We start from the raw sequence: 18724 nt of genomic DNA, 5'->3' as shown, positions 1-18724 counted from the left end.
TGACGTGACGTAACCCAAGAAACTCCAACTGCGTACTGACTGCAGGATGGCTTACTGAGCAGTGGTAAAAATAATGACGCTTTTCCTTTTTTTTCCCCCTTATTAAAGTAAACTGAAAGACTCAGAGAAGAAGAACTTGGAGCTACTATCAGAAATCGAGCAGCTAATAAAGGACACTGAAGAGCTTAGATCGGAAAAGGGTATGAGTATGTGTTTTGCCTCCGTCAGGGCTTATTCTGTTACAAACACATTTTATTACACGTGCATCAACATGGTGTGTCGGTTGGAGAGTTCACACGAGCAGCACTGGCACTCACCGATGGATGCGTGTATGCTCACGTCACACACACACACGCACACACACACACGCGCACCCACTAGGCCGGTCCCTGAGTCATTTTATTGTGCTTCATATACATTGTTCACAGTCTTCATAGTAACAGGAAAACTCACTTTGTCATAATTTGGACGGTTTTTCCATAGCCATGAAGTAGTTCACAAGCCATATTTTGGGGATTGGAAAAAAACTGTTATTTGTATAACATATTTTATGCTGTGTTCAGATGTTATAGGGGACTCACTTCCAGGGTACTTGAGGAAACAGTGTATGAAGTAACTGGAGATTAATCCCGCATTAAAAGCAATTCAGTGACGAAGTATTTTGGCGCCTCATTGTTCCCTTCCAGGTTTGGCTCTTAAGCTGTCCGCCCTAGGGGACTTCTCAGGATTATTCCTGTTTTCTTGAAGGCATTGCCTGAGCATTAACGTGAACAGTAACTTACAGTGTGTGGGAGCTCTGTTACAAAGGGACTTCTTAGACTTTCTTTCCATCATGTGGGCATTCCGAATGTGAAGATTTAAAAAAAAAAAAGAAATTCAGAGTGTTATTTCTCAGTGAAGGGATCCTCCTATAGGCAGTTATTAGCAATCTGCCGTCCTGACAAAGTCAGCATTCCTGACTGAACAGCCAGCTAATTAATGTTATGCATACATTATGTCACGCTTCCCTCTGACTTCTCCGCCCTGGGACGCACACTGATGTTAAGGTGGTTGGGTCTCTGCATCTGCTTTTAAAATTGTGGAGGAAAGAGAGGGTATCACGTGAAGGACGGACGTGAAAAAACCATGAAAAGTAGCGGATGTTCCATACACTTTCGTTGATGGAATTTCCTAGTGAACAAGAAAGGAAGGAACCCAGAAAAAGCGAATGAGGAATTCAGATGGAGCACAGGGCTTCTCACCAAAGTGAGACTGAGGCTGGTTTGCAGACATGACTGGTGGAAGGGAGCTGCATTATTTCGGGAGCAGGAGGAAGAGAATGTACGGGACAAGAAGGACCTGTAGCCCTAGAAGCAGTCTGTATAGAAAAGATGCCGCGCAGAGTAGGACTCTGCTGTCACCGGTGGCGTCACATTTAGCCTGCATCTAAACTTACACAAGAAATAAGTTCATTGCATTGCTTTATGACAGCATGTTAGCCTGTCCCTTTTACTTGGATTTTGAACATATTAGAATAACCAAATTTCACTTTATGTTGTAACATAATGTACTCTACTACTTAAATCGTATAATGTGATGTTTAGATGACGAGGCCAAGGATTTTTTTTCTGCCGTGCCTACTAGTGTATCCCAGTTTCTAGATGGGGTTTGTTACCTGAGGGGCTCTCACTAAATGCGTACTGATTGGGTGAAATTCTGAACACGGAGCCTCATCTGGCATCCACGGTGTATTATTAGAGATTAGTGTGAAAACCACACAACTGAGTCGATGTAACTTCTGAAGGATAAGGAACTGTGTGCTTGATTGTGTCCGCTTTTTTCTTGCTGGTATTTATCATTGCCTGTCTATTTTAAGAATTACCTTGGAAATTATGCATTTAAAGTTAACGTCATGGCGAAGAAATCTGCAGAGACTTTTAAAACTTTACCTGAGAAAACCGAGGGTTTGAGTTCCTCGTTTTGTCAAGGAAACAATACCTGAAAATCAGATTGAGGCCTTGACGCAAGAGTTTTCATAACTAAACACACTTGTTTTACCACCATACTATTTTCTTGTAAGAGATCGTGTATGTTAGTGTGTATCGTATGTGCGGTAAGTGTTTCAAAGCAGAACTCTTGTTTGGTGACACATTAGCTAAGGAAAAACAGATATCACCATATTTTAAAGATTTCTCTCGACTCTACCACGATGTAACGTGTTTCTAATAAGGTGCTCTAAGGGAAAAGAACGAAATTCGAGAACTCAAGTCAGGAAACAGGAGTGTCGTGGAGACTGATAATAATCAATTGTTAAGTGATATTTTCAAGAAACACCAATAGAGGTTTTTTTTAACGTAGAGTTAATAGGATTGAGCAGCCTTAAAATATGGTAGTCTGTGAACAGCTCTTAAGAGATTCAGACAGGAAAGGTTATCCATGAGAATTAGTTAAAGTTTTTCTAGTTTTAAAAAAAAGTTGCTGCTTGTCTTCTAGGTATAGAGCACCGAGACTCACGGCATTCTTTCTTGGCATTTTTGAATACGCCTGCCGATGGTGCGGATCCACTTGAAGTAAGTACTGAGCTGCTCAAGTATTCCTGGCATCCCTTTCAGATTCACTTTGTGATTTCAGATTCACTGGCGGTGAACCGGCTTTCTCGCTTCCCACATAAGAGGACCTAGAATCTTCTGTAAACAAAAACATTTTAAAAGAGAATTATGTTCTGTATTCTTACGGAAACTGCGATCACATTTGCATTTAAGAAAAGTCTGAGGAAGGTCTAAATATGAGAGTCGTGAGATTTAAATTTCATCCCTTCCCTTGAGAAACAATAAATGCAGAACAAATCCTGACTTTTGAAATAATGTTGATACTTTTGTTTGTTTGTTTGCTACATGCACTATTATCGCTGTGTCTCCTAATCTGTAGATTTGATACTTTAGAAGTCCCGATGTCATTCACTCTCTTTGCTGAAATACCACCTGTCCGTATTCTCTCGGTTCCACATTAGATGGCGCAGAAGTCCCTGTCATAAAGCATTTCAATGTCCTGTTGAACATTTAACCTTTCTAGAAGCTGGAAAATAAAATGGGCTCATATGCAGATGTTCTGCAGGGAAACGGTTTTTAAACCTGGGGCGACTCTTAGGTTTTCTTTTTTTGTGTTTTGTTAAACATAATTCTTACACTCGGAAGAGTACTTTGCATAATTTTCCACTCAAGAAAACTCCTGATGTAGGTTTAAAAAAAATTTTTAACTGATTTTTCTCTGCCTTGGAAATATTATACCAAAGTGTACTATTTTCCATTCTGAATGGAAACTGTTTCATTATTCTTGAGACGGTCCTACAGTGTAATAAAAAGAGAACTCTTTTGATGGACAACAGTATTTCATGTGATCATCTACTGTATGTTTTACTGTACTAAAATATGCAAGCTGTTATTTCCATCGAAAATACCATTCACGAAAGAAAATGGCAAGGAAGTTTGAATAAGTTCTTTTAATTAAGGTTCCTTCTGTTAGAAAACCGTTTCCATTTTTTTCTTTTTCTTTTTAGTTTTTTTTTTTTTTTAACATTCATTTTTGAGAGAGAGAGAGACAGGGCGTGAGCAGGGGAGGGTCAGAGAGAGAGTAAGACACAGAATCTGAAGCAGGCTCCGGGCTCTGAGTTAGCTGTCAGCACAGAGCCCGACGTGGGTCTCAAACCCAGGAACCGTGAGATCATGACCTGAGCCGAAGTCAGATGCTTAGCCGGGCTGAGCCACCCAGGCACCTCCCACTCACCTCCCTTCTTAGTTCCCTTCTGCTTCCTTTCTTGTCCAGGAATCCGTTGTCACCTGACTGTTGCCTTAGCCCTCTAACCACCTTCCCCACCCCCACCAGCACAGGTCACTGCGCCTTCCCCCCGAATTGTCAAGTCACATCTCCACTGCGTGGTCATTTTTATACGTTGGGGACGAGGCCAGCAGTGCACTCCCCTCTCAGACACAGTTTGTATTCTTCCCATTTTACGGCCTGAAGCTCTGTTTCTGGCTGATAAGTATGACCGCCCTTCCGGAGTCCTCATTCACTCTGTCCGCAAGGCCCTGGGAGGATGAGGGCTTGAAAAATGGTGTAGGCTCCTCAGCACGATTGTTCTTTGTGCCCACGCCCCTCGGAGTGTGATGCGGAGGGCGCCCCCTGCAGGGAGCAGACTCTAGCCCTGAACTAACCCATATGACTCACCCTCGGGTCTTTCTTTTCTGATGTCTGTCTCATTGCTGCAGAAGAGAAACAGGTCACCTTGCGGCCCTGGAACTTGAATCTGCAGCTGCAACGTGTAGGTTCAGGAAGGGACAGAGCCGAGACTGAGCAGGGTCGCAGAAAGCACGTTTTCTTTGGTCCACACACCGTTGACCTCCTCCATCTGCTCGCAGTGGCCTAGCGACCTCATACTGACCTCTGGTGGTTTTTGTTGTTGTGGTGGTGGTGGTGGTTGTTTTTAGCACCAAACCACCCTTCCTTCCCTTCCAGAATCATCGGGGGCTTCCTTGTGTTCAAAATTGTAGTGAACGCTAGAATTTGGGGCAGTTTGGGAAGGCACTCGGAGCAGTTGGTTCCCCTGTAAGTTACCCAGTTTAGACAAGCCTTTCTCCGTGAGCAGAGCTTCTAGGAAGAGCAGCCCTGACAGAAGAGAATTGTAAATAGGTTCCTTCCTTCCCTCTGATTGAGGGATTGAGGCCACGCCTGCTTCTGTGAGTCCGGAGAACTCAGGTGGGCTTTCCTACGTGTCGAATCAGGAACTTCTAAAAGAAAAAGGAACTTGGAAAATACTCAGTGTGTGCTTTTAACCATCTGTCACTGCATTCTCCCATTAGTAAACTTGACAAGTTGCTGTCCCATTAGTGAAGTTTCTGGACTCTCAGTCTCCGGGGACGTCGGGAAGTGGCAATAACGGAGTACGACATTGCTCAGGGCAGATAGAATTAATGTTAATGTTCACAGAAACTGACGTCACTCTAACCACTTGGTCTCTCGGGTCAGGCGTTCCCACGTGTGGTGAGACACGAGTGACGGCAGTAGAAGGGACACCAGGGTAACCTCATCTTCCCTTTCAGCCCCACAACCCAGGCTCACCCTCCAGGTCCCAAACAGGGTGAGGGATGGGTGGAACTCGGCAGCTTGGCCTTTCCCTCGTCTGTTCCCTGCATCCCAGGGGCGAGAAGTCCAGGGATGACCAGACCTCACCTACAAACATCCCATCGTGCTCAGCGCATTTTCTTCTTTTCAAGCAAACCAAAACTAATACCTGGCTTGACCTTATTAAAGGCAATACTAATTTTGACCTTATAAATGAGCCACGTGTTCATTGTATTTGGTAAACAGATCGTCATTTATGAAATCTGTGCCAGATACGTTTTGAGTTTTATTAAATTACAGTTCTACACTCTGTTCATTTGGGCCAAGTTCACAAAAAAATGGGAATTGCCCGTTTACCTGGCAAATGAGAATTTGCCAACTTGCTCTCTGGAGGCTGAGTAGACCAAGGAATCAAAGGTCAGACGTAAAGGAATAGAGTTTGTACAAACAGTCCAACTGTCTGGTCCTCACTGATCCTGGTTTCTTGTATCCCGGAAAATCCCAAGAAGCCAGCAGCTAGTTCTTCTCCTCGTTTTGGCCTCATATTAAAATCTTGCTGAGATGTCCTAAAATATTTAATTTCCCCCCTGCCTCCTGGCTTCTTTCCTTCATCTCTTGCCTTTAGAGATCTCTTGTCTCTCCCCTGGCTTATTCGATATTCTGTCATAACCAGTCACAGAGATCTGAGGCTTGGCCACATTGCGTTAGCTGTATCAGGAAGGCTGATCATTCATGAGAGTCCATGGAAGGCAGAATTTTAAAACCTACATTATCAAGATCTTTTAATCCTATGACCCAAACTAGGCCTCGATCCTTCTGAGAGATTCTGGCATTCCTGATATTTCCTCCTTAGGTTCTTTTTTTAAAAACTTCTGTCCACATATTAAATACAGCCCAACGTGAAACTGTCACATTTCAGGAGATTGTCATATGCAGCCCTTCCCTAATTTAGGCAGTATTGTATCTCCGTGATATACGTAAGGTCTATGTTACATCCTTATATGTGTAGGCAGTCTGGCGGGAAAGACCCCTGAGAGCCTGGGCTTTCTACCTTTAGTCTCCTATTTTAAAAGACCTTTGGAATTCATTAGCTGAGTCTCAAAACCTATAGGACAAAGTACTTCTCTTGGTTTCTTGCTTCCCTCTGTGATCAGCCTGAACATTGTGGTGGCGACTGAGAGACCCCGATGTAACAGGCGTGGTATTAAAGGGTATATAATACATATGAAGGCAGCGTACTGGCTTCCGTGCCCCCATGCCATGAGACCATGCATGTCACTGTAGGAAACCGCAGTTGCGTGGGTGCGTAGAAGAGGGAGTGCGCTGTGCGCTCCTGTAACTGTGTCATCAGGAAGCAGTCTGATTTCCCCTTCTCTGTTGAAAATGGAAAAACAGCCATCTGATTTCTAGGTAACCACTTTGGCGAGAACGTTATCCTTGTGATTTAGTATCATCGTGAGCTTGTACAGTGCCGCCTTTGACCGCGTGTTGTCTGTGTGCACACACGGGTGGTTTTGAGAGACATTTGACTTGTTTTAATGTAGTACAGTGTATTCACTTTGAGCTAGTCCTGCATTTTTTCCTGGATTCAGCACACTCGGCTCTGCTCTAGAAGCGCAGGGATAGCCAGAAAGTGAAGGATTCTCTGTGTTAAGCATTCTAGCACTTTCTGCGTGGTGTAGTACTATACTTTGCACAGTGGGAGCTCCTGAGATCAATCAGATGGAGAAGTAGACGGTGAAATGCTTAGCGTCCTGGTAGGAAAAATAAATCCATAGTTACGTATTGCCCCATGTCAAAAGTGACAAATGCCATAAGCAATACTTAGGTTAAGTAATTGCAGCATTTCAGAATCCTTATGAAGGATTTTTAACTTGAGAGGCTTTATTATGATAAGCATATTACAGTATTTCTTGCCCTTAAGGATCCGAGTCTGATGGAAAAACCATACACGTAAATAAATAATTATCACACGATTGGAGGAAGCACAATAATAAAAGGTATGGACTGTATATCATAGGAGTATAAAGGGCAATACATGACTGAACTAGGCGGCTGCAGAAAGGCTTTCTGAAGGAACCGGTGCCTGAGTGGGGTGCTCGCGGACAGACAAGTGTGGTCCGCAGCGTGCAGGAGGAAGGTGTGCTAGTTGCACACTGGACGAATAACCGAAAACCTGCTTGAGAACCTGCAGGCCTTCTAATCCTGGCTCGCTGGTAACTCTTTGGGATGCAGCGTTCAAGTCCACCCCCACTTCCAGTTCCCTTGAAAGGCATAATCGTTCCTGTTTAGCCATCTACCAGAGTTGTACAGATACCACCGATAATCCGGAATGCTGCTTCTTACCCTTCCAAGTTTTCTCTGGAATCTTCTGTAGCTCCTGTAAATGCCAATTTATAAACTCCTTCCTCTAGGCCCCTCTGCAAATCCTGTACATCCCACCTCCAGCCTCCCACAAACCTCTGTGACCACACGAGGCCCATTATTGAGGGCACAGTGTAGTCCCCAACTTGTCAATACCTGGCCCATCGCAAACCCTCAGTGACTGTGAGGTTCACTTGAACATAGGAAATCGCCAGAGGTAGAGACGGTTTTTGTTTTTTGTTTTTAATAAGGATAGATTTTTTTAAATGTCTGTTTATTTTTGAGAGAGAGAGAAAGAGCACAAGCAGGGGAGGGGCAGAGAGAGAGGGAGACACAGAATCCGAAGCAGCTCCAAGCTCCAAGCTGTCAGCACAGAGCCCAATGCAGGGCTCGAACCCACAAACCGCGAGGTCATGACCTGAGCCAAAGTCAGACACTTAACTGACTGAGCCCCCCAGGCGCCCCGAGATGGTTTATGTTTATGCTCTGCTGGTAGTGCCTCACAGAGTTCCGGAGGCTTGGAAAATACTTTGATGCAATTACTACCTACTCACTGTTATTGCGGTTTTTCCCTAATTACTGAATCTTTAATGTCAGAAAGGTGAAGGTCCCTTTTGATATAAGCCTGATACTAGCCAGGACGGGCAGTATCGTTGAAGTAACTAACTGTTTTTTCATTCATGAGCAGTGATTCCGAAGGCCTGATTTAGCTCTTACCCTTTGAGAGAATCATCTTTGAAAACAAGAAGTGTTTGGTAGGAAAAAGACCAGCTCATTAAATACTTTATTAAATGCTAACCGGCACTAGATCAGAATTGTTTGGATCCTTTTTGTTCGCCTGTTTCCAATTGCTACTTCCAACCTCCACAGGAAAGAAATTGCCCATCACTTGATGGAACGTCATCTCCCGGGTCCCTGTTTCCATGGGGTCCGCTGAAAGCTTATTGTCATCTTAGCCTGAGTCTTACGGGTGTTTCTCTGCTGTCCTATCCTCCAGTTTTTCCCGAAAATCTGTGTACTTTCAGCCTATCAGAAAATGTGTCTTTACGTGTATGTTGATATACTTTGTCTGTTAACGACAGCGGTAGCCATCGGGAGCCACGTGTGAGTATTTGTAACGTGTAGTATTCTCCTTTCTTTGTTGAAGCGCCCTCCACCGTCCTGCACTCCAGCTAGCAAAGGCAGACGTGTAAGAAACCCGTGCACCGTGTGTCCCCACCCGCCCCCTCCCTGTCTCTTACCCCCTTTGCCTGTGGTTGCAGAACACGCTGGCGTCCCCATGGTGTGCCCTTCCCTCCCGCCGCATGCTGTGTGCCGCTGCTCCCGCTGCCGCCTTTCCGTGTTTTCCTTTTTGCCTCTTTCTTTTCTGTTTTTGGCTTTGGCCGTGAAGCTTTAGGAATGTTCCTGTACATTTCAGTAACCAAACAACTCAAATTATAAGGTATCCTTTTCATTTTTATTAGGGAAGAAATTGATCCTAAAGCGTGCTGTCCAAATCAATCACCTACAGAGTAAATGTAAATTCTCAGTAAGAATCTGATACAAGGAGTTATGTAGAGATTTCCTGGAGGTTTGAATTATGTAGGGAAAAACTTGATAATTCATATTATGCAGAATTCCAAAGAATTTGGGGCACGTTATAGATCTTATTGACTATAGTGTGACGTAAATCCATTCAGCAGAAATCTTTGATAGATTTTTTAATGCAGTTCAAAGGAATGTCTCTAAATATATTTATAGATTTGAGGCAATAATGTTAATAGTAAGTTGTTTATATTCTAAGATAGCTCCAAGATTTTTAAAAACATTGTGACATTCTTATATATGTACTGATAACCAAGTATAAGCCCCATCCAATGCTCAGGCTAGCTCAGGGTTTCTCAGGAATAAATGGGTTAGGCCACTGCCTCTCTCCTGTGAGATTCTGATATGCCCGGAGAGTGGGGTGTATTTGTAGAGAGGCCTCAATTTTCCTGAAGCAGCATCGACCCCAATGTCGTCATACACACCACACACACTCTCTAGTTGAAAAGCAGAGGGGTAGCTGTTGTTTGCTCTGGTTTTCATATGTGATATAAAATATTAACATTAAAAAGGAATGTCTGGTAAATAGAAGTTTTAAAACTTTCACCTGTCAGTGCTCGCTTCGGCAGCACGTATACTAAAATTGGAACGATACAGAAAAGATTAGCATGGCCCCTGCGCAAGGATGACACGCAAATTCGTGAAGCGTTCCATATTTAAAAAAAAAAAAAAAAAAAAACTTCACCTGTCGGCTTCAAAATCATTGGTATTGGTCAACCCCTTAAATTCAGAATTCTTTAGAATTCTTGGACTTGGAAAGAGCTACATTGTGGAATTCTCTGGTTTATAGAGAACATGGAAAATAGTAGGGTGGCTCGATAAACCCCCTAACCCTAGAGCACATGTTTCCAAACTACCGTTTAGTAGTGCATAAGCAGTTGAGATACCATTGGTATGGCCAAAGTGACTTCAACTAGTACTTCATTGATCAGTGGAGTTTTTTGAAGAGATTGCTGGTTCAACTGATTTTCTTATTATCTTGACATGTATAGAGGTAAAACCATTGGGTGCTTGGGTTTATCAGATTCATCTTTGAGTATGTGTTAAGTTTATCATAAAACCTCCAGAAAAGAAGACTGACATGTTGTGGCCCAGTGACATTAGGTTCAAATCATCAGCCTGTGAATTGTCTGAAGGTTTACCTAGTTATAATCAAAGAGATTTTATTTCGCTGCTTAAAAACAGATTATATCTCACTTGCCTTGCAGACGTCTAGGGGCCCTGACCCAGAACACTTCTATGAATCTTGGAATAGGGAGAACTCTTTGAGGGAAATAGCTGTTACAAGGTTCCTACTATTCAGTCTCCATCTTCATCCTAGAGGATGTGAAGAAGCCTCATTGACTAGAGTCTACTGACTATTTCTGTTTGATTTTTTTTAATGCAGATGTGATAGTGTTGATAATCTTCCCAGGCTTTCTGCAGTTTTTCCTTGGTTAAGTATCTGGCAAATCAAAAAACCACCGCTGAAAAGTGGTGATGTCTAAGATGGAACTGAGTGAAGACTTACCAACCATTCAGCTGGTCCACAGAAGCATCATGGGGGCACAGCGAGGGGCCCAGTGGTCCTGGGAAACAGAGGCACGTTACGGAAGGGACACAGATCGTTATCATTCCTAACCGTGGCCTTGAATCCAACAGTGGCATACAATTTTGTTACCGCCCGTGTTTTTAGACAGGCAATATGTAATACTTTTATAAATTTAAAATTCTTTAAGTCACTGTTAAATGTCATATAATTGAGGTATTACAATTTAAGGTTTACTGGACTTTTATTTCCAGTGTGCTGCAAAGCCCCATTCTTTAGAAGTGGTGTTAGTCAAGTAAGCATAGTATAAGACAGATTTCTTACGAATACTGTTATTAGTGCCTGAACATAAGTGGTTATGGAAGGGTCCGCAGTGTTTTCATTAAGAGAAGCATTGAATTTTAGAGTATTCCTTCAGAGTTTAGAACAGAGATTTTCAATAGCTAACATGTAGCTGAACTTTCTGTTTTCTGAATGCATTTGTAAATTCTCCAGAGTAGATATTCAAACCAATATATTGAAAATAACGAGTGCCAATTTACATTGTTTGTAATTAGGAAGGTTGTACTTACTGGTCATTACCTTCAGTAACTTACTATTTGCTTTAGGATGATAAAATATTATATTTGCTATTTCCCAAATGATATGTATTTCCATAATGCTATTTTTATCATAAGTTAAATTAACAAATAATTATATCACTGAAACTTTGAGGTTATAAAGTATTTCTAAGTACAAAAAATTGGATTACTTTCCACTTTGTTTCCAAACTACTTCTAGCTAAAGGGTGAAGATAATTGATAATAATTGGGGCTTTTTTCTGCTAACTTAGAGTTTTATATTTACCATCGCAAAACAAAATGTTAGATGTGAGCTTTTTTATTTAATCTAGATCAAATCCATATCATATATGGGTATCTTTTACTTTAAAACCAGGTTTCTTATGAGAATGTTTTGCTTTTTGTATCTGTTCAAATCTGTAATTATTGTTGGGGTAGAAAAGGCCCATTGATGCATAGTCAGGATGAGTTGTTTTTATTATTTATCAGAAAACCATGCTGCATAATTTGAGGACTTCCTTCCCCTAAAAAATAAGATCTGATCCTAGGCAGGGAAAAAACTTCTTTGTTTTACTGCACTCCTCTAAATACACATTTTGTTGATCATTCAGGAGGGAAATCCTGATCGATTCAGGAAACAGGATTTTATATATATATATATATATATATATATATATATATATTTTTTTTTTTTTTTTTTTTTTTTTTTTTTTTTTGAGAGAGAGAGAATGCAAGCAGGGGAGGAACAGAGAGAGAGGGAGACAAAGAATCTGAAATAGGCTCCAGGCTCTGAGCTGTCAGCACAGAGCCTGATGCGGGGCTTGAACTCATGAACCACAAGATCATGACCTGAGCTGAAGTCGGACTGTCAAACGACTGAGCCCCTCAAGTGCCCCATTATAGACTTTTTACGCGGCAGTGTTAGGTACCGTGGATGATACTGCTGATACTCATTGAGTTTTCCTTTTTTCCCCCCAAACAGAAGAGCAATAGTTGAAAATGAGTTTGGAGTATAGTAGATGTCACTGTTGCCTGTTTATCAGAACAACTTCTGGAAGTATGTTTACTTAGAAAAGAGAATTAGTTAACCAAAAACATTGAAAAAGAATCACATTTATACAAAGATATTCCTCATTTTTTTTTTTAGTAGATTGCAGCCTAGAAATATTGAGTGAATCGCTTAAACTCTTCATTAAGATTTGTTTCCAAAATCTTTCTCCAGATAATATCAGAAGGTGCTGTCCAATTAATATTAGCTATTTTTTCACCTTTTTCTCCTTTTTATCATTCCTTCTACAACCATAAACCTGATTATTGAATTATGATATCTCTGCTCTTGGTGCATATCATGTTTATCAGCTTTTCCTGCATTATTAATTCAAGTCATTGCTTACATTGCATGCTATCCAGTTTTTCAAAACACAGAGACTTTAATTTCCATGGTTTAAGTATATTAGTAATGATTGTGTTATAACCATGATAATGGCTCAGAAGATAAACATAACTGATGTGCTGTTAATCAGTTGCTTTGCTGCCATGTTCTCTCTGAATCGTTGCCAGGTAATTATCAAATTAATTTTAGGCTATTTGCAAATCAGCCGTACAGTTATTGAGTATTATAAAGGCTTACTAAAATTAATTGCTTTTTATTGGATAGAACCATTAACTATAAATGTATTGATAAGCACTTAGTTATAGATAAAATTAACATCTTGAGAAACCAGGCCTGTTGGTTATAATGAACACTTCGATATAGAAAATATGTAAGTACTGTTATATTTTTCTTATCCTTCCTGTTAAACTTCTTTTGAGATGTTGTTTACACTGGCAGTAATCCAGAAAGGAAATGAAATATTTAAATCTATTCTTCTAACAGGTGTTTGCTTCCAATAGCTTTTAGGAGATCTGGGGAAATTTTTTTTTCAGTTTAATATTCAAAACATTATTGCCATGAGTTTATTCATCTGTACCAAACTTTGTTCCTCATCTTTCCTAAGAAACACACTTGTGAAACATAAAGTGGTAATTTTTACGCTTCACATATGCATTCCTGTTTTTTAAAAAAATAAAAGTATCATCAACTAGTATAGTTCAACTTTTTAAATATACTCAATGCCATCTCAAGATACTACTCAAATGTTTTTACTTATTTTAAATTTTTTAAAGTAAGAACTACCTTGATTTTGTTCAGTCCCTGGTATTTATTTTTAAGAGCATATAGTTCCAAAAAGCAGGTATGGTAATTTTCATTGTTCTATGCTATTAGAATTGGTATTGGGTTAGTTTTTAAATCTAAATGTTTCCCCTTTTGAATAACCAGTTTTTATCTTGTGCAGCTAGGAAAATCAATTTAAAATCTCTCCTCATTCCTCTTGTTTTCTTTTTTACTTATGAGTAAAACTTGTGAGGAGAAAAAGACTTTTTCTAAGTGACAGTAATTCTAACGAGGGACGGAGAGGTATGTATTTAAAGCCTCTGGAGTTCCATCAGAGTTACTAATTTCTGTCATCATGGATTAAACCCCGATAGCCTCAGTGTCCTGCTGTCATGAGGTCACATTTTCATAGGGTCAGGAAACATGATGGTAAATGTTTCAAGGACCAAGTGTGGGGTGGAAGCGTGGACATCAATTTTTAGGTGTGATGATTCTGTGATGTACACCCCCCGCCCCCCGGGGCACATACGACAGAACGGCTGAAGCCAGTGGGTTCTGATCCCAGCGCAGGGAATTGAAGGTCACCAAGCCTCCCCCTCAGCCCCCTTCCTACAGGGACCCCCCCCCCCGCTTTTGTCTTCCAGTCACTTTTGTGTGACAGCTCAGAAGCTTCAGTTTTCTTAAGATGACCCAGTTTTTTACACTTAGCAAAACCCCTTCTCTGATACTTCTTTAAAACTTTGAGAGGCGGGCGCCTGGGTGGCTCAGGTGGTTAAGCATCCAGCTCTTCAGCTCAGGTCCTGATCTCACAATTCCGTGAGTTCAAGCCCCGAGTCAGGCTCCGCACACCAGGACGGCTTGGCTTTTCCGTTCTTTTTTCATTGAAGCCCTTCCCTGTGGGTTCTCATTCAGCTTGCAATTGTGTAATCTTACGGAAACTAGAAGGAGGAGGTTTTCACAAAGGATGACCTTCCTGCCTTATTTCCAGCCCGGGTTTATGTTCCAGATCAGTGATTTAAAAGGAATACCTTTTCCATGACTGTCCCTGAGTAAATTTGTGAACTGGGCAGAAAGTGTCTACAAGCGTCATTTTCTTCCTTTTGCTCTCCTCTTCCTGGTCAAAGTTCACTGTTAGGAGAAAAAGATAATGTAACTCAGGCTCCATTTTCATTAAAGCCGTGAGTGCCTTTCCTGTGGAAATGCCTCTGGTACAACAAAACCCTGAATTTGAAGGCAAGGAGTGGGATTCAGGCCTGGATCTCCCACTCCAGTAAGAGGTGCTAGCTTTCTGACTTTGGCCACTTCCCACACTCCGAGCTGGCATACAGCCAGATGCTTCCGTTCGAGTGTTCCAGGTTTTAAACTACTGAAACACGTTCCTAGCTGAGAAGTACTTATTTACAGTCTTCAAGCTGATTGTTCTTTTTATCGATTCGCAGCGTCTGATCTAAGCGTTGTCCTTGCTGTACAACACAGTGGAAACCGATTCCCTAACCTCTTTTCCCGATTGCTTTCATTGCCTTTCACTTGAAACATGCAATCTTGATAATTCTGAAAATTGCCAGACAGTACCAGGCATTGATCATTATGCCCCATGAGATCTTCCATGCTCCATTTTAACCCAAAGCCTTTTGAGTCTCTAAAAATACTTGGTTAAAAGGGTACAGTGCGTGTAAGTGCTGGCATTTCTTCTGCCGCAGAATATGGCAGCATATTCTGTCACCCGCAGTCACAGACACAAAGCTGATAAGTGAGGTTCCTTTTCCTGCAAGGAATGCCTGGGAGGGGACCAGATTCCTTCTTACAAAGGCCAGAATTATCTGGAATCTGCAGGATGTAGCTCTGTCAAGTCCTCGGGACTTGCGTATAAGATTTGCTTTGTGAGACATGAACATTTCATGGGGACTCCGCATAAAGAACGTAGAGTAGAGACCAGGACACGGAGTGAGAGGCCAGCCGTGAAGACGGGAGCGTTTCGGCGCCTGTTGCTGCCTTTCGCCTTGTTCCCATTGAAGGGGCGGCCTCCTGTGGGTGACGCGCCCCAAGGCGAATATTCACGCTGAAGTTCGTTTCCCTCTCTTCTCAAGAAATGTTACCATGACCATGCCTTCCAGAGATTTGCCACCAGCTGCACACTGTTTGAAAGTGATTTCTTGGATTTTTGTGTTTCCTGACTTATCTTCCTAGACCGACCCCATTGAGGACACATACGTACTGAATGCTAACGTCATGGTTTACAGCCAGTCAAGGTCCACATCTCCCTCCACATCTAGTGAAGCTGAGCCAGTGAAGGTGCCTCACGGGAGCAGCCTTGCCCCCCAACCTTTCCCTTGTTGTCAGGAAAGAGGGAATCACAGAAACAAGTGAAATCTGACTCCTGTTTGAATCAAATATATTCTGGAATAAGTTACAGGCTGTTGGATGAATTGCATTATTATTATTATGTGAATAGGACTGTGAAACAAAAGAAGGAAATTGTCCCTCCAGGTTCAACCTAAAACAGACAAATATTTATTTAGTTATAAAAGTAGACTGTACCTTAAGTAGAGGACTCTGTGGAATGGAGGGCAGAGTTCTCTAAATTTCGGAACTATCAGATGGGGACCTCGGAGGTGCCCGGCAGTGTCAGGTGCCAGTCTCTTATTTTAATTCTTCTGATCTAATAAAATAGGCATAACTGACACTTCAGAGGTAGAGTTTTAAAGTTAAAATTGCCAGTGCCGGCCAGCGAACAGCGTATTCTAACCGCTCAGTCAGCAGTAGGCATTCAGCTAAAGCCCACCTTTCGGTAGAACACCACCTTAATGGGCTTTTTTTTATTATTATTATTACTTTAATGTTTATTTACTTTTGAGAGAGAAAGAGAGAGAGTGAGTTGAGGAGGGCAGAGAGAGAAGGAGATACAGAATCTGAAGCAGGTTCCAGGCTCTGAGCTGTCAGCACAGAGCCTGACGCGGACTCGAACTCACAAGCCATGAGATCATGACCTGAGCTGAAGCTGGACGTTTAACCGGCCGAGCCACCCATGTGCCCCTCACATTAATGGCTTTAAGCAGCCAGCTGGCCAGTTTTCCCAGCAGAGGTCATTTTCCCAACAGGTCGCCAGGCCTTCGTGCCTCAGTTGGTGCAGTTGGCTTGTCCACTCATGTGCGGCTCTGACTTTGCTCCTTTGCTCCCCGTGCCCTCCCCGGAGCTGCATCTAGCATCCAGGAGAAGCAGACAGTCCGCGTGGGAAAGCTGTCTGAAATGAAGTGGGAGCTGGAGTTGGAGTTGACTTGGGTTTTTACAACCCTGTGGGAGACGGCCTTAGACTGCTTAAGTTGATGACACTTTGCTTTTTTTTAAGTCATTGTTTTGACTTTATACATTCTGACTGTTGAAATATTTCAAGCACAGAGAGAATAAGAAACACCCACACAACCACCATCCACAGATGTAGCAGATGTGTGGACATTTTGCCCTGCTCTGTTCCAATTTGTTTTCAAAGAAGGAAGACATTCCAGGCAGTTGAAACACCCTTCCCTACCCTTCCCCTTCCTCCTTTCTCAGACAAGTCTGAAGACCCCGACATTGACGTACTTCCTCTTCATCGGTTTTGCGTTTTACTTCATTTATATCCAGAAACCATACATGATAACATTTGCTTTACGTTTGTGTTTTACACAAAGGCCATCTGTATCTTCCTGTAAACGCTTTCATTCAACAGGATGCTTTTGAACTTTACTCCTGCAGATACGTGTCCATTTAGTCCACTCATCATAACCATAACGTCATACTTCGTTGTATGAATGTACCACAGCCATTTACGCATTCTCCTGTTGTTGGAAATTTAGAATATTTAATAGTATCCTGTTACCGGATATCTATTTCCAATCTTTGTTATCACAGTCAGTGCTGAAGTGAACATTCTAGTAGCTGTCTGCTTTTGCAAATGTGCAGAGTATGTTTAGCATATGTACCTGGAAGTTGAATTATTGGATTGTGTGGTATATGCATTTTCAACTTTAACTAGATTTTGCCAAATTATGTTCCACAGTGGTTGAACCAATTGTCACTCCCACCAGCAATGTGTGAGAGTTCCCCCCTTTTCCCACATCCTCGCCAACCCTTGGTACTGCCAGACATTAACTTTTGCCAATTTGATGGGTATGGACTGGTATTTTTATTCTTGGTTTGCATTTCTATGACCTTAAGTGTTAATTCAGCATCCTTTTATATGTTTATTGACCACTGGTGATTTGCCTGTTTATGTCTTTTGTCTCTTTTTATGTTGAATTGTTGCTCCTTTTGTTTTGTAACTGTTCTTTATATAATCTGGATACTAATCCTTAGCTGGCTTATATGCACTGCAAATTCTTCCTTCTCGTCTGTGGCTTACTTTAAAATTTTATTTGGTATCTTTTTGTCTTGCAACGGTGTTTATTTTAAAGTAGTCTTATGTACCAATCTTTTCCTCTGTGACTCCTGTTTTTTATGCCTTTCTAAAGCAACTCTGCCCTGTGCAGCATTTATAAAAGTTTTCTTTCATATTTTTTCTATGAGTTTAAAATCCTTTATTTTAACATGTTTAGGACCTTAAACTGAAATTGATTGTTACAAATGATGTGAAATGGGTTTCCTAATCTATTTTTCTCAGGGGCGCCCAGGTGGCTCAGTCAGTTAAGTATCCTACTCTTGATTTTGGCTCAAGTCATGATCCTCATGGTTTGTGAGATCGAGCCCTGCATCTGGTTCTGTGCTGACAGCATGGAGCCTGCTTGGGAATCTCTCTCTCCCTCTCTCTCTGCCCCTCTCCCACTTGTTTGTGTTTCTCTCTCTCTCTCTCTCCCTCTGTCTCAAAATAAACTTAATCTGTTTTTCTCATATGAACAACTGTCTTATATTTCCCCCATCAATTTGTAAACTCTCTCTGTTTATATAAATTGATCTGTTTGGGGGTTCTTTTTTCTCTTCTATTTTTTGTTTGTTTCTTTTGTTTTGGTCTGTTCCTGCACCAGCATCACATTGTCTTGATTACTGTAACCCTGAAGTCATTCGCCTGGTGTGATCAGCCACTCCCACCCACCTTATTCTTCCTTTTCTTTTTTGACCCTTTAGTCTTACATATGACTTTTATGATCAGCTTGTCACATTCCATGTGGGGCTTTTGATTGTCATTGCGTTGAATGTATAGATTTATCTGAGGAAAATTGACATCTTTGTGATTGGGTCTTTCCATCTGTGAAAATGATATGCATATCATTTAGGTGTTCTTTTACATCCTTCAGTAGAGTTTTGTTATTTTCTTCATTCGTTGACTTATTATTGCTTGTTAGATTTGTTCCTAAGTGTAGGGACCTTAAAGATTTTGTTGGTAACTGTGAATGCGATCTTTTCCAAATATGCATTCTTACTTGGCATTGCTGGTCTTCATGAACTCTGTTAATCTTGTCTCCA

At 41.6% G+C, this 18724-nt stretch overlaps 1 protein-coding gene and 1 non-coding gene across 9 annotated transcripts in view; both read left to right on the top strand.

Moving 5' to 3' along the window:
• CDC42BPA (CDC42 binding protein kinase alpha) overlaps window positions 1–18724 on the top strand; it is a 292087-nt gene that overhangs the window by 224267 nt on the left and 49096 nt on the right. For all 8 annotated transcript variants that reach the window (XM_039235880.1, XM_039235877.1, XM_039235878.1 and 5 more), the window contains 2 exons: window positions 109–200; window positions 2473–2549. In XM_039235880.1, the coding sequence (XP_039091811.1) occupies window positions 109–200; window positions 2473–2549 (169 nt within the window). The remainder of the gene's footprint in view (window positions 1–108; window positions 201–2472; window positions 2550–18724) is intronic.
• On the top strand, window positions 9599–9705 carry LOC120234169. Its single transcript, XR_005529006.1, has one exon. It is a non-coding gene; the product is annotated as a U6 spliceosomal RNA (small nuclear RNA).

The sequence above is a fragment of the Hyaena hyaena genome, unplaced genomic scaffold (genome assembly GCF_003009895.1).
Source record: "Hyaena hyaena isolate Hyena2069 unplaced genomic scaffold, ASM300989v1 scaffold_103, whole genome shotgun sequence".
In the NCBI taxonomy this organism is placed as follows: Eukaryota; Metazoa; Chordata; class Mammalia; order Carnivora; family Hyaenidae; genus Hyaena; species Hyaena hyaena.
This window is presented reverse-complemented; position numbering and strand designations above follow the sequence as displayed.